General features: G+C 41.4%; 1 protein-coding gene across 2 annotated transcripts; it reads right to left on the reverse strand.

Moving 5' to 3' along the window:
- Positions 1 to 376: 376 nt before the first annotated feature.
- On the reverse strand, positions 377 to 13,836 carry LOC117539977 (dihydropyrimidinase-related protein 2-like). Of its 2 annotated transcripts, none has more exons than XM_034206355.1 (3): positions 13,146 to 13,836; positions 1,357 to 1,445; positions 377 to 732 (listed from the first exon to the last, which is right to left on the reverse strand). In XM_034206355.1, exons 1-3 carry the CDS (start codon positions 13,410 to 13,412, stop codon positions 522 to 524), a joined length of 567 nt encoding a protein of 188 aa, XP_034062246.1. In that variant the 5' UTR covers positions 13,413 to 13,836; the 3' UTR covers positions 377 to 521. The 2 variants fall into 2 exon arrangements, with proteins under 2 accessions (XP_034062246.1, XP_034062245.1); XM_034206354.1 differs by lacking the exon at positions 13,146 to 13,836 and adding an exon at positions 10,546 to 10,899 and having other exon boundaries at positions 386 to 732.
- Positions 13,837 to 16,241: the final 2,405 nt, after the last annotated feature.

Here is a 16,241-nt window from a genome sequence, read left to right on the forward strand (position 1 = left end):
CATTTCTTCTGAAGCAAATCTGGTTATTGGGCAAATACATGAGAAAATGGCTCAATCTAGTGGGAAATAGTATTATAAACCTACAATTTTGAAGGCAGGGCTTTAGATTGAACGCCAGATATAACAGAAAGCTTGTTTTATGCTGTAATGGCTGTCTGATCAGAAATGGTGGTTTTGATGTGTTTCAATGGGGAATCGTTTGTCCTGAACGCCCTAGCTGTCTGTACTTTTGGCTTTAATTGAACTATTCATATCTTAAACTGCACTGTAACTTTTATCCATGTATTTTTTTGATCTCCTTTTAAATGCCATTTTCTTAATGTCTTTCATTTTTGTAAAGCACTTTGAATTGCCTTGTATTGAAAGGTGCTATATAAATAAACTTGCCTTGACTCACACAGTTTAATATAGACTATAAAAGCTGAGATCGTAATCCAAAATAAATAAATAAATCACACCCTTGTCAAAAAGTTGCCGTATGCATTAAGTGTTCCGAGTAAGGCAGAAGGTTTAATGTTCCATCAGTAGGATCTTTCTGATAACTCACTGATCATGGTGGTTCCTCCGGCCAGAGCAGCCTTGGTCCCCTGGTAGAAGTCATCGGCTGACACCATGCCTCGATCCGGCATCTGGAAGCGCGTGTGCACGTCGATGCCGCCCGGCATCAACATGCGGCCGTGGGCGTCGATGGTTTTCACCCCGCCGGGCACGATGAGGTTTTCCCCAATTTGTCTAAAAAAGAAAAAAAACGTCATAAATTAAAACTAAATTTGATCGACACAAATTACAACTTGACATGGGTTTTCAATTCTTCACATGCATTATTAAAAGAACAAATTCACAATAGTAAAGAAATGTAATGTGTATGTAAATGATGTAATGTAAATGATATAGACAAAATCTAATTCAGCAATAGGTACGTTTATTTATATAAATCAATAAAGGACAAATGTAAAGAACAACTGTACTCTAGAATATTGAACTCATGGATCATTTTTAGGGAAGAAATGGAAACGTGTAAAAAAAACTACAATAAAATTAAAAAAATTCCAAAATAATAATAGTTTTTTTAGGATAATTTTTAAAGTGTTTGTTGTCGTAATACACATTTTTACCACAAGAGGCTGGAGACTACATGTTTCATAGATAGGGGGAACAAATTACTTGGAAAGATTATACTGGCAAAACCTCATCTGATATTTAGTCATAAACAAAGAAAGACTATTTAGACCTGACTTATAAAATGCATCACCAGATTTTATTTTACCTTTTGAACCACGTCATACATGTGAATCAATCATAACGTTTTAATTATGATTGAACTAGGATGCGACTTGAATAAAGCAGTCAACTCACTTGATGACTCCATCCTCCATGTAGATGTCAGCACAGAAGGACTGGTCATCGTTCACGATCTTCCCTCCTTTGATCAGGAGACGATCACTCTGCAAAACAATAAAGAGGATTAATTGCTGCACATTTAACTACATTAAATAAATCGCGAGAGAAAAATATATGGTTGTGGGAACTTTTGTGAAAAAATATTTGATGGCAGGATGGGGTTTTATAGAATCCTATAAAAATACACTTATAAAGCCGAGTAACCGATTTGGCTGGATCGGATGCTGGATTAAGTGCATTTGAGGAAAGGCATTAAGGGAAACGTCACATAAAAAGGGATGATTGGTCTCGCAATGAAAAATAAATAGATGAAACCTGCCGGATTTTACACAGCAGCCTCCGCTTGGTCTTTTTAGGATGCTTTCTGATAAGGAACACATGGCTTTCAACTGATACTGGGTTTCTCCACACACACATAATGTGAGGGAGGGATTAAAGAAAATATGCAAAGGGATGGAATAAGACCTGGGGTGGGAGTCTGGCATTTGATCAGCCTGGCAGTCGTTTTTTCCTTTTTATTTGTTGGGTTCAAAGTGTCTGAATCTACTGAGCAAATCCACAGTAAGTCACAATGAAGTGAACCGATTTAGGGGCAGTCTAACACATCTCAATACTATGGACTCTTTTATCTAATGAATAGATACACTTGAAATGTTTGCACTTACATTTTTGTATTTAATGTTAAGCGGACGACCCAGTTATTGGTGTTACAGAATTTGCAAGGGAATTTGTGTCAAGAATATCTTTGTCACAATAATTGTGATTCATGATGTATACAAAAGATAATCCAAATATCCTTAACTCTTAAATTGGCACTAAAACTGAAATCACTTAATCTATCACTGTTAAGAAACTTTTTTTTTTATTTCATCAAAAGATGAGAAATACCTTTTTTAGTGTTAAACAAAAAACATACTCTTACATAAGGTAATCATAAATCATTGGGTCCTCCTGCCTAAATAACTCAAATCAAAAATGTAAATTCCTTACATGACCATTCCTGTATTTTAATTTCTCTAGCATAGCTCCAAAGTGTTATCCAATCACTTGTGTGATGAAATGTACCACCATTAACTTATTGTTAATGTTATCTAATTTGATAGTTACACTACAGTTAAACTATTGTGATTTATTAGTGAACAGATTAGTTTGAACAAAAGCACCAACACTTTTAATCTAGATTTAGAGAGCTTCCACAGCATCACTGCTTTAATTTCCTAATTCCAGCTCTGCTTGAGTAACAAAGTGAGGGATAAAGTATTCACTGTGGCAACAATGAAGACAGGAGACGCACCCCCCCCTCCCTCCTCATGTGTTCGAGCTGTCACATGAGAGAGCCAATCAGAGCGCAGACTGTGTAATCAATCTTCCATGCCTTTTGCTGTGCCACTTGTGTCTGTGTGGGAAAGGAGGGAGCATGTTCTGCCACCACCACAGCCTCCCACCAGGAGCCCCTCACCCCCCCTCGTTCCTCCCTGTAGTCACCCCCTCAGCTCGGGGTCTCCTCTGTCCACAAAGGGAGTGGCAGCTCTGGTCACAAGGCGTTCAGCGTCCCCGACTTACAATGGCTGCTCTGTTCCTGCCGCTCGCTGAAAGCCTGGCGAGCAGTGAGGGCCCCGGACACAACTGCTGCTGCTGAGGCCCCCCTGTCAGAGCCCCTACCCTGCATCTGAACCACACACACACACACACACACACACACACACACACACACACACACACACACACACACACACACACACACAGCACACACACACACACACACACACACACCACACACACACCACACACACACACACACCACACACACACACACACACACACACACACACACACACACACACACACACACACACACACACCACACACACACACACCACACACACACACACACACACACACCACACACACACACACACACACACACACACACACACACACACACACACACACACACACACACCTGAGCACTGCACCACTCTGCCATGTCAATATTACATGTACTCTATCCAACCCTAACCCTCACACTCGGACTAGGATGGGGAATGGACTGCATTTCTACAGCGCTTTTCCAGTTTTTCCACCCGATAAAAAGCTTAACGAATACAAGTCAGCATTCAGCCAATAACAACCCCTTATAGACTGTACTTTATAAATACAGAGGCTGCCATACAAGGGGCCATGTGCTCAAGGACACTTACATTGACATACATTCAGACACCATTGACCATGCCATCGGAAGCAATTTGGGGTTAAATTGACTTGTTTGACTTTCATGGGCAGAGGATCGAACCAATGACCTTCCGATTTGTGGATGACTACTTTACCTCCAGAGCCAATGCCACCCCACATCACGCTCGTAGACTTCCCCCCAAAACCGACACTGCCTTCAGTGACAAGTACTGTTTTGGCAGTCATTTAAAAAAGGAAAATGTCGATAAACAAAATGCATCTTTTCTCATTTTATTTTGTTCTTAATGTAGCAAGCAGGACATCCACATGGATAGCATTCATGTCTAATAAAGTCGTATCCTCTTTACTATTGGAGGAAAAAACTCTTCTTAAACTTATTTGGAGGCTACACACTCATTACTTACAATGAGGTAGAAAGACCCACACAAACACAGTACACAATCTTACACACACACTTGAGGACTTCAGCTGACTGCAGCAGGTCTGGAAAATGCTTTGCAGTTGTCATCTGAAGGTGTGGCGAGCTTTGACAGCACTGATGGGACTAATGTAAATAGAGCATGTGGTAATCTTCGATCTATGCGCTGATGGAGCGCCTGGCCTCGCTCCAAACCCGCGCTGGACAGCTTCCACCCCGACAACAGCTCTGAAATATGCCGTTACATCATGTGCCTCATCATGACTGTCATTATCACATTGCTGACGGAAGTTCGCCAAGAGGCTTTGGTTCTCGAGTCTGACACTCAAACAGACCCAAAGCTGCGGGAGCCGAGATTGAGAGGCTAAATGATCTTTTCAGAAACAATTACTCATTATTGATGTATCAAAAGGGCTAGTGTTTGTTACTCAGTGCACAAAAGGCAGATGGTTTGAGGAGTCCTACTAAAAAGGTGTTTTTCTCTTAAAGAGTTCAGGTTTTTAAGCTGCGGAAACATTAAAAAGATGGGAAATTAGCAGAACAATCGCCTGCCCTGAATACCGTTTGCATAATCCTCTGATTGTTTTGGAGCGTCTGATTGTACTGGCTCGGAGCCAAACATGACAGCGACCTTTCCTTCATGGGAACCTCTCACCGGCTCACAAACAGGATGTGGACAAAGCTCAATGGACTCACTGTTGCTCAACTGCTGCGTTTTCATTCCACACTACAATACGTAACCGTCCTGCTAATATAAATGACATTAGGGGTAGTGTACAATGTTTATGCATTGATTTAAATATAGCAATGACTTTCTTTAACCCCATATTTGGTTCTCCAACACTGGGGGCACTTAACTCAACAAAGATTGATTTGTTTAATGTGGAAACAATAAGGTGTGCTCACATGATAGGTTGTGAAGCCAACAACAATGATCCAAACATTCAGTGTATTCACTGTATACCATGTGACCTATTACTAATGTGAAAATATTGATTATAGCAGCTAAAAACTAACCTATTTAAATAGGTCACTCTAATGCAAATGGCTGCAAAGAATACACATAATAGACGGCTGATAATGGACTCTGGGAATATTGATTAATTCTCTATTACAGATCAATCTGTTGTATCATGTGACTCATGTTACAATACAGACATATTTTGTATAAAAGTCGTACAGGTAAAAACGTAAACGCCTCTGAGGAGTTTTATTAAATCAGAATGAAATCCATATGCACACTATGAAAAATTCCTGCTAGTGTCAGACGTATCCCGGCAACGTGGTGTGTTGTGTACAAATGGAAAACATCCTGGGAACATTTGAGCAGGTGGAGCGCGCTGCCAGGTCAGACATTCAGCACCGTGATTTATGAGGCCTGGATTATTTGAAATTCAGCCTGCTACCAAAATCATATCCACGCATGTTCAGACAACTGCTTCGAAAACACATGTTCACTTTTTTATTGTTTTTTTATTTAAACGGAAGACGGGCTCTTACAGAATAACCAGCCCAACCGGTATGAAACTAACTCCCAGAGGTTCAATGTGTAACTTAACACCTTGGTTTGCAAAATACAGCAGACTTTTGGATACAACGTGGTGAATGTGTGTGTTTATTCACCTGATATTGTGAGATTTGGATAGATACAATATAAGTCCAAGTCACTTTGATACAATATTAAATCAGAGAGGGCAGCAAATCCAAATATGACAGGTGGGAAACAGTTTTTCGGACATTTCTGCGTGACTTTAAAGAGGCCCTATGTTGCTTTTTGGGATGTTCCTTTTCATGTCGTTTTATCATATAGGTTTTTGTGCATGTACATGGTCGGCAAAGGCTAAAATCCCTGTGTTGCGAGAGAGTTTCTCTTCCACACACCTGAAACACCTTGATTGGACTCCTTTGTTTACTTCTGTAACATAGTGACATCACTACGTAACACTATGCACTTCTATTGGCTAGCGCTTCAACACATTGTAAGTGATAGGCTAAGGGGCGGCACATCTCTAAGGGATCACAACAGAGCCGGCCAGCTAACCAATCAGAGCAGACTGGGCTCTGGTTTCAGACAGAGGGTGAAAAGAGGTGCTGCAGCACAGGCAGTATGAGAAAAATAAAGAGCTTTTTGAACATTAAAGCATGGAAACATGTCACAGTAGAGCAGTGCTTCTGTCCATGAGCGCCCCCTAGTGGTCCATGAGTATATTGGTAACATTTCACATTTGAAATAAATTAATCTATTTAAGTTTTCCGCACTCTCGCGGGAATATCTCCGCAATGGAGCGAGCTTAAGTTTCACCTTCAATTGCATGATATAGCCCAGCCCAACACCTTCATCACACATGTTGCCACTTGTTTGTACCATTTTCAGCCGATTTGTAATCTGTTCTAGAATAACGATGTGTTTTTGGATATTTGTGGAGTTAGGTGGTCCGCGAGTTTTTTTTTTATTGGTTAAGTGGTCCTTGGTATGAACAAGTTTGAGAAACACTGCAGTAGAGGAACAAAATACAAATAAGAACCTGAAAATAAGCATACAGTAATAAGGCCTCTTTATCAAATGAAATCCCACTTTAATTATCTCTCAAACATCCATGCCCTCTTCAATGTAAGAATTCCCTTAAACACTCCCCTTAAATTCTCTATGTCACTATTACATTAATTATCCTTTCAACTAAACAGAAAAAATAAATCTCATAAATTATTTCTTTGAACTACGAAGAATCCTCTCATTGACCTCTTTCTGTGGTTTCTTGAGGATGCGTTGCAGCTTGAGGCTCTGTTACAGAATTCTCCTTTGTTCTGCCAATAAATAAGAAGTGAACCTTTCTGTACACACTTCGCTCTCTCTGAATGAGAGCTTTAGGGTCATTTTGAGCGTGAAAAAGCGCGACCGAGGGGCAGCGTGTTGTGTGATCAGAAAGCGCCACGGGCTGCTGTGCGCTGAGAGATAACAGCGTGAACACACACTGAGCCTCCACTAGGGAACACTACAGCGTGGTATACTAGCAGTCTGTCTAATGATCCTTCATCCTCTGGGGATTGTAGTCTCAGGCTTTAATCCAGGACGGTCTTATTATAGCCTCACGCTATTTTTACCTACCTTTAAAACATTAGCTTTGTTTCTTACTTTGCTTTTGTCTGTGTTTATATCCTTCACTGTCGAGACACATGGTTCTTGTTTGGGTCGAGAATCATTTTTTCATCCCAAGAGCAGAAATGACCAGCAAATGAACAAGGATGTTGATAATCGTTTCGGTATTTGTTTTGCAAAAATTATTCAATATGGTAATGTCCAGAAACTAATAGTTATTCCTTAATCTGTTAAATATTTCCCCAAATAAGTGTGCAGTTGTTATGCCTTTGAAATGGGAGATGTAGAGCTGAATTGTTAAGACATTTCTTTGATTTATTATTTCAGATATTTTTTTCATTAAGAAATAATAAAACAATTCCAAGATTCTCTGACTTCTGCCTCTAAACTGAGAGTCTGCTCTGATTGGTTAGCTTGCCGCTTCTGTTGTGATTGGTCAACCGCTTAGAGACCTCCCGCCCTTAGCCTAGGACGTACAATGAGTTGGAGGGGGGGTGATAAACTCTTTGGAATGTTATCCTTTGCAGACCATTGATGTGCACAAAAACCTTTATAACAGGTAAAGGAAAACCCCAGAAAGCATAATATGGCCCCTTTAAAATACAACTACAACATTTGATTTGCAGTCCTTGTTAGCTCAAAATTCTCCTTTTTCTACACCTTTTAACTCCGTTCTGGTTTAGCTGTCTGAGATTTTGAGAACAGGCATGAGCTACACCCAGGTGGTGAACTTGTAGAGGTTCATTCATATTTGATGAGATCTGCATTAAGTCGACCCTGCCTGTGCAGCTGACCGGACTCCATCTGTCCCACAGCAACCAGTCCGTCTACTGTTATACAGTCACTCCGCCCTAATGACTGGGAATGGATGAAACATTGAAATGATGATTGGAAGACAGACACAGAGTTCCTTTGTGTGACTGCAGCCTTTCCTGTTCAGCTCTTATTCAATTTAACCTCATCATTTCCTCTCCAGCATCTGTTTGGTTTAATAATGTCATCCACTCTTCATGCTGACGCCAATTCAGTGAAGGAACCCATTATTACTGAGGAATAGTTGGAAAAAATGAAATCCAAGTCATTAAGAGACTCTACTATTCATGCAACACTCCCTTTTTAAGAACATGTACTTTTAAATTCTGTCCCTGACCCCCTTTTTCTTCCACACACTGTTCAGGAATAGGCAGTGGATCCATTTAGATCTGGCCTAATCACTGTTGGAGATACAACCGTTGCTAATCCTCTGATCTCCCCTCTCACTGGTGCTGCTGACGCCTTGAGCTCTCTCCAGAGAGAGAGAGGAGGGGAAATGATCCACCTGAGAGGCTGCCCGTTTTCACCGGGGACACACAGCCCAAAATATGTTTCAGATTATAATACAAAAATTATATTTTCAACTGCCTTCATCTTGTAAATAATTAAGCTATCCAAAAAGACAACATGTACTGATTAGTTTTCCCCACTGACAACAAGAGGTTTGTATTGCCATGTTTCATTCATAGCAAAAACAGAGAACATTAGAAAATCCTCACCTTTGAGAAGTTGTATTCTTTGCTTGACCAAAAATGACCAACTGATTTCCCATCATAGACTAAGGCTGTAAAATGGAACGCCCAACAAATATGTTAACTTGCATAGCCAATTAGTTGATTTCAGATTAAGTCAAATTGAGTTTCTCCACAAAGATTCATGCTTTAAATCCTGTGTTTACCAATGACGTGCTCGAGTCATACGTTACGTGGAAAGAAGTCAATGAGCATGACAAATGCATAAAACATGACTGATCAACTAAAGAAACATTTTTAAACTGAGTCCAGAGCGGCCAAACTAAGGGGGCCATCGCTACAGGTAACCACAACACAGCACCCCTCTCTATATAGATCCACACAGGCGTTCACATGCACCTTTTCAGAACTATGATCCAAAATGTTCATAAAGGACCCTGTGGTGCCAAAGTGGATGTCACTATAGCTGCACTGTGACATCCACCTGGTGCAGGATGGGTGGAGGTTCAGGCATCTTATACAATACACTATAAACAAGACTGAATGAAGACCTGGACCCAAACTAGTAAAAGGCCTGCATCCTTCCGAGCATGCAGCCACCGCCCCACCCACATCATAATATTGTCAATTATATTAAGAGAATTAGAAGGTTTTCTGAAGGCCTTTTAATGTTGACATCATTCAGTCAAAATACACATTTTTCCCTCTTAACTGTAGTGCTTTTTGTTCAGTGTAGATTGTGTTAGTCAGATTGTTGGAGATATTGGCCGTATAGAGGTCTGCTTTCTCTCCAATATAATACGACTAGGTGATACCGTATGGTTCTCCAAGCAACCAAACAAATATTATTATTATATTATAATAGTAATCCTGACCCAGTTTCTCAAGATAATCCACAGACTTTGTTATAAACCAATTTCACGGGGGACTATTTTCTTTCAAACAAAATACACCCACCAACCGTATTACTTAACACTATAGCCACAGCTTGGGAAGCCCCCTGAGGACCTCCTGTCTCTCATATTTCTGAATATTAACCAAATAATTCCTGTAGTGATGCATCTTCCTATTTACCCAAAGCGTGGTGTCATATTTGCATCAAGAGGCCCGAACATAAGCCACACTTCGTCCTCCATATTGCTTCAGCTCTGCTTGTGCCGAGCCATCTTTGGCAATTCAACCCAATTACATACACTCGACTAACATCAGCATGGAGACAGTGACCTCCTTCCTGTATGCATCTTCCTCATTACAGCTGAGAGGAGAAACATGGAAGGAAATAGGACCCACCGTCCCCTCCCCTCCCCTCCCTATTCTCTACTTTCCATTGAAGCAGCACCACCATCCCTGCAGCTCTGCTACTTAACCAGGGGGAAATAATGTAATAGCAACATGTATGTGGAATTCAGCTTCATGAAAATGGTCATTTACGAGGATAGCTTGACATAAAGAGCCGGGTTTAAGTGGATGCGGGGAAGCATTTTCCCCACCAGTTAGCAGTGATACCCGGGTAACACCACACACAAAGAAATGTGAAATCTCAAAGTCATGCATACCATGAGTGGCACCGTGAGTGTAAATCTACTGGAGGAATTAATATTATTACAGATTAAGGATGGATTTTCTGCACTTGTCGCAAAGATGCTATAAAAAAAACCTCCCACCCTCAGCACATTATTGATGTATGATCCATGCAATCTCAGTGGTGTATGTTTTGAAGTAAAACCGATGTGCAAATTGCATTTAAGGAATACAAAGCTAATTTAGCGGTGATATCCTGCAGCTCGGACCTCAGGTTTGTCGCGGTGAAGGGAGCACGCCGCACCGGTGACATCCTGCACCCACACCCCGCAGGCCCGCGCCGAAATACACCGGACCCCCAGCCGGGTAAACCCTCTGTTTGAAACAACATTAAAGCCCCTAACACTCACTGTGATGCGGGGGATGTTCTTCTTGCCCTGGTATCCAGACATGTTCACGGGTGTTTCGTGTTGCGCTACGCCGCGCCTGATCCGCAATGAATGCGACGGATTACCGCTGCTCGCCGGGTGGAAACGAGGATGACCGTGGAGAGAAAACGGGAGGAAGAAGCTCGCTCTGAGGTCACACAAAGAGTCAAAGTTATCTCTCAACTCCGGTTCGAGTCGTGTCCTGTCCCTGGCAACCTCCCCGCTCTCCGCCGATGCACCAAACCTTTCCTTTCCCAGACTGGAGTCAGACAAGAGAAGAGGGTAGAGGAGGGGAGGGGCCGCGTGCGAGGCTCGTCCCATAAAAGAACCGCAAGGAGCATGCGCAGAGCCTCGCCCTGCTCCTCAGGAAAGAGCCTCTAATGCCATCAATTGCTCTCCTGGGATTAGTGAAGAGTGCGCCAATTGAAGAAAGTAGCCATCTTACTTTCTGCTGTTTCAAAATGTAGTTTATTAGAATACATGAAATGTCACTCTTTGCAAGGAGGGCTCACTTTACCTAATGAACGTATTTCATCCATATTTGTTGGTGATTTTAAAAGTAACAAAATAGTTTCAAGACACGAGTGACACTTGTTGTGGTCAGCAGTTTTAGTAATGGGATTTTCTTTCCCATTGTTCGGTTAAAACTAAAATAATATAAAACTAGGAGAGTGCAGCTCTCTGTCAAGGCCAGATCTCTTAACTCATGATGATCCTTGGTGTTTCTATTGACTTGCATTGAGAGAAACTATCTTCCATACACTGCAGAAGCCAGAGAACACGCCTATAATTGATTTGTGTAATATAACAGGATGGATTACCCAGATAAAAAGAAAAAACAGATTGACAAGAGTTAATTTAAATTAAAAAAAAATAGATATATTTTCTCATGGTTAATAGTATTATCGAAGTGAAACTATTTACTTCTGTATGGGCCCTACTTTTACTTGCAGTATCCTGATAGAGAAGACTCAAAAAGTGAGTAAACCGATGAAAGTTGGCTAATGTTAGCTTAGCACAACACATGGCTACATAATCATACCGCACAGTTAATGTGGCAGAAAAGCCTTGAAACAGAGCATTTATATTTATTATGTATTCAACGTTATTTATAAGAGGAAAGTGGGTTGTTTGTTCTTTTAAAACTTGCTAACGTTACATAAGTCCTGCTTCAAGCTCTTTTAAAAGTGGTGCACAGCTCTGTATGAGTTGTTCTCAAAGTTCAACCCTAATGTAAAATATAGATCTTTGCAGTCTGCCAGTGGTAATGTATTATGCCACTGTGTGAAAATACTGCATTCAATATTGTACACAAGTAAAATTGATATTAAAATGCGCCTAAAGTATAAAATGTATACACTCATCATGCAGATTGAGGCGTTGTAGTACAGTGTATTGTATTATGTTACCGGATTACTATCATTGCTGCATTCGTGTGGTCAGATGGGAATACACTAGTGCTGGGTAGCTTGCACATTATCCCATTGGAGCAATAACGTTTTATTTTCATAATCATTTTTTATGATAATCTGTTGATTATATATGTGTGTTAATAATATAAAATCTAATATAAAACATGTAGACTTGCCTTTTTAAATATTGTAAAGTAGAAGTACACATTAGCAGAAGCTAGAAAACACAAGTCAATGAAACATGTACTTGGACTTGAGTACTCTCCACTGCAGTCTGCTAATGTGATGACTAAGCACAATAGCTTTTAAACATCCCATCTTTTCATTGTAATATCTCTTAATATTAAAACGTAAATTAATGCTTTATGTATATTCCTTTCTTAGAGAGCCCCAGGGGAAAATACAACACAAAAAGAGTAAGCCGATATTAGAGTATATAGGGAGAAGGTAAAGAGTACACTGTGTGACCAATGCTCCCAATCAATATGTAACATGAGGCTCACCCCTAAGCTTTTACCAGCATCCTGAGTGCTTGGTTATTAAGTAAAGGAAGTATTGATAGTGTTAGTGCCACAGTTTAACACACAAGTGCAAAACCTGGGTGGTGAGTTTGAACCATGTAGCAGAAAAGTTGACATTTTCCTGCAAGTCATGCAAGTCACATCTGCCATCATCCTCCACACCCTGCTGTTTGACAAGTTAATGCACTACTAGCACAACAATACAGCCGCAAATAAAATCCCATTCAGAAACAGGTAAACATTTCTTCTGATTTATCATTCAGATATTAGCAGATGTTTTGCCCAAGGACACTTCAGCAGATCATACACACACACACACACACACACACACACACACACACACACACACACACACACACACACACACAGTTTATTACTGTAATGTGCAGCAGAGGGGATAACATATAAGCCCCCATTGACAGGAGCCACTCCCTCCCGCAGCCCTGCATGGTGGGGCCCCTCCATCTACAAGTATATTACATAACCACACTGCTTCCTGGGAAATGTAGTCATGGCAAGTTGACTGGCAAACTCAAATGAGTGTCATTCGTATGGTTGTGCATGAAAATAGCGCAAATATCTAAACGTGGATGACAGAAATAAGACATGAAAACACAAGACATAAGCTTTTAATATCAGATACATGTACCTTTTTATCATCCAGGTTCTGCAGGTATTCTTTCCCCGTGCTCTCCCTTATCTCCACCTTCCTGGGCTGGGAGATGTCGGTCTGCCGGTCGATCACCCGCCCGTCACTCCTCTCCTTGCCCGCCTGGAGCGCGTCAAAGTCCAGCGTCTTGCTGTCCGCGGAGCCCTCCACCGGGCAGAACATGCCACAGAATTTCTGCCTGGGCCTGGCGGGGCTGTCAGAGCCTATGCTCTTAAAAAACGCTGGTACTTCCCCGGCGGTGGACATTGCAAGTCTAGCAAGTGAGGCAGGGGACGGCGGTGAGGTTTCTGTGGGGGAGTAAATCTGCTCAGATGCTCAGCTTTTCCTTTTTTTTTTCTCTCAGCTGAACAGCCACCGCCTTTTGCCGGATTGCAAGCGCAGGTGGTCGCACAGTGACAAAAGATCTGCTGCGTGAAAACACTCCCACTTTGGAGAGAGAAATAAATCAGTGCGTAATATCTGAATGTGTGGAAATGCGCTACAGATCAGCAGTTTGCTTACTCATGAGTCTATATTAGCTCCTATAGCCTCCAGCCAATATCCTCCCTGTGCGAGTCAGCATATGAGGGAGAGACCTCCAGTCAGCCTTTGTCAAAATACAGATCCAATTGGCTAAGGAGGAGGTGGTTTCCCGATGAGAGATTACCTGTAGCCTGTGTGGAGACATGCACCAGATCTGCCCGTCCGGGAGTGATCTGATCCTTTCTTGTGCAAAGTAAAGACTTGTTCTTTAAACATCTAATCCATCAGAGAGCTGCTGCCTGTCAGGGACAGTAAATGCTGTGTCATGGTTTAAGTGTCATACAGCTGTGGGTCTCAGCAGGGCGTGTCTGGGAGAAAGTTTGAAGTGACCAGCACCATGGAGAGATCCACAGTCACACCCTGCCCATCAGGGCGCTGTCCCTTCAGCACCAGCCTGTCCACAGCACACGTATGATACAGGACATGTGTAGAACATACTGAGTCATAAACAGATACATGACAAGGAAGGAACACTGTGGGAAATGCAGGTGACAGTTTTCAAGGACAGATTCATCCCACAGGTTAGAAGACTGAGCTCTGTGAAGTGTCTTCTTCATGTGTTTATATCTTATCCATCTGTTAACAGTCCACATATTTATCTATGTTTACAATAAGCAGTGTTTTATTCCACTGTAGAATGTATACACTTTTACATTACATTTTTTTCATTTTGTTCCATCTTGTTCAAACATCTAAATACACAGTTTACATATTCATATTCACTTTTTTCACATACAAATATTAGGCAGGGGACGGCAAATAAAAGGGGGCATAAAAGTACTTATTACCCAATCTTAGTCTTATATAGATTGTAACCCCTGCAAAATCTTAGCAGTGTGACTCATACACATTTTCGGGTTTGCAACCTCAACACTTTCCAGCATCATGGTCTGCTCACACAAGGTTATACTTTATTTACTCTAGGCTGGTGTAAAGCAGAGTAACACACTGCCTGTGTCACACTGCTACACATCCGCCACCACGCAGTACACCACACTGCAGCTGCAGTACACAGAAAGTATGTTTGTAGTAGTCAGTATGCGAGCTACGTAAATATCAATACATTTACATCATTAGGCCAGAAACGCACATTAGTGTAACTCAATTCGTTGTTCTGACTGCCAGATGTGGCTCGATGCAGGAAAACATCCCCATGGTCACACATGATATCATTCATGCCAGAGTGTACGTTGTGTGTCACATCACACACACACTCCCGTTATTGTTATGTCTATTAATACTGTTAATACATGTTTATTCTTATTTTATTTCTTATTTTTCTTTTAATTTATTTATTCCCTTGTGTATTCCAATATATTTGTTTCTTCTTATTCTGTTGCTGCCATGACACGTGAATTTCCCTAGGGGGTAAATAATGGTCCATCTTATCTTATTTGTTCTTGGTCCATATTTAAAAAACACATGTATTAGGAGTATGGTGGAGGCTTATCATCTCTGCACACCACATGTTTTCAACAGTATGACAGTATTCTCAAGGCTCGTCATTCTTACTGCCACGGTAACGCTTCTTTGATCCTCGTTTTAAACGCCCTTCAAGTCATCAAGCAGGCATTGTAAGCACATCACAATGCATCCCAGCCGGATCATTAAATATCATTACGCAAACACATCGAGACAAGCAGCATAAATATGACGTAGAAATGTCTCGAGGGACTTATTATATTAATTAGCTTTAAATACCCTCAACAACACAAGTTAATAACATGAATGGGTTACTGAACGGGCCAACCGGGCACAGGCCCAGGGACCTAAAATGTCAGGCCCCCCCCACCATGGCCGTCAACTGTGACTACAAAGAGACACAACACAACCACAGAGACTCAAAACTCCTGCAAAGAAACACAACAAAACTACAAAGGGTCTCAAAATGACTAGAATCTGAGACAAACTCAGAGAGATGTGTATTGACTTCAAAGGGACACATCAAAACAACAAAAATACACTAAACAATCTTAAAGTCTTTCCGTCTTGTTCGGATGTTTGAGAGGTGCCGGGGCCTTTTGTCTCATAATCAACCCTAGTAACAACTAGTTATATCCTGAACACGCATATTTAACTTCATCAGCTCATACAGTACAATTGTGATTTGAAGAATATGTACCTGAATAAATAATGTTTTGTAATGGACATATTTCCATTTTTAGTTGACCCTAGTATAGAGCTTAATGGCTGTGAGGTATAAATAAATCAGTGCTGCATGGTGATCAATAATGGCCGATAGAAACAGCTAACTCACACACACACACTACACACTCTATACACACACACACACACACAAAAGCTGTCCTGCACCGTGGAAACATTTCAGCAGTGAGTTCATGTCCACTCAGTTTCCATAACAACGTGGTGGGCAGCAAATGGCTTTGCTGCTACCATTTCCTCTCCCAGTGGTCTCTGTGTGTGTGTGTGTGTGTGTGTGTGTGTGTGTATGTGTGTGTGTGTGTGTGTGTGTGTGTGTGTGTGTGTGCGTGCGTGCGTGTGTGCGTGCGTGCGTGTGTGCGTGCGTGCGTGCGCGTGCGTGCGTGCGCGTGC

The sequence above is a fragment of the Gymnodraco acuticeps genome, unplaced genomic scaffold (assembly GCF_902827175.1).
Source record: "Gymnodraco acuticeps unplaced genomic scaffold, fGymAcu1.1, whole genome shotgun sequence".
NCBI classification, from domain to species: domain Eukaryota; kingdom Metazoa; phylum Chordata; class Actinopteri; order Perciformes; family Bathydraconidae; genus Gymnodraco; species Gymnodraco acuticeps.

Coding starts and splice junctions, on each gene's coding strand:
- LOC117539977 (XM_034206354.1), bottom strand. CDS start 10,884: ATGGGACGAGCCTCGCACGCGGCCCCTCCCCTCCTCTACCCTCTTCTC. Junction 1,446..10,545: donor AGAACATCCCCCGCATCACA/GTGAGTGTTAGG, acceptor ATTGTTTTGCAG/AGTGATCGTCTCCTGATCAA. Junction 733..1,356: donor ATGGAGGATGGAGTCATCAA/GTGAGTTGACTG, acceptor TTTCTTTTTTAG/ACAAATTGGGGAAAACCTCA.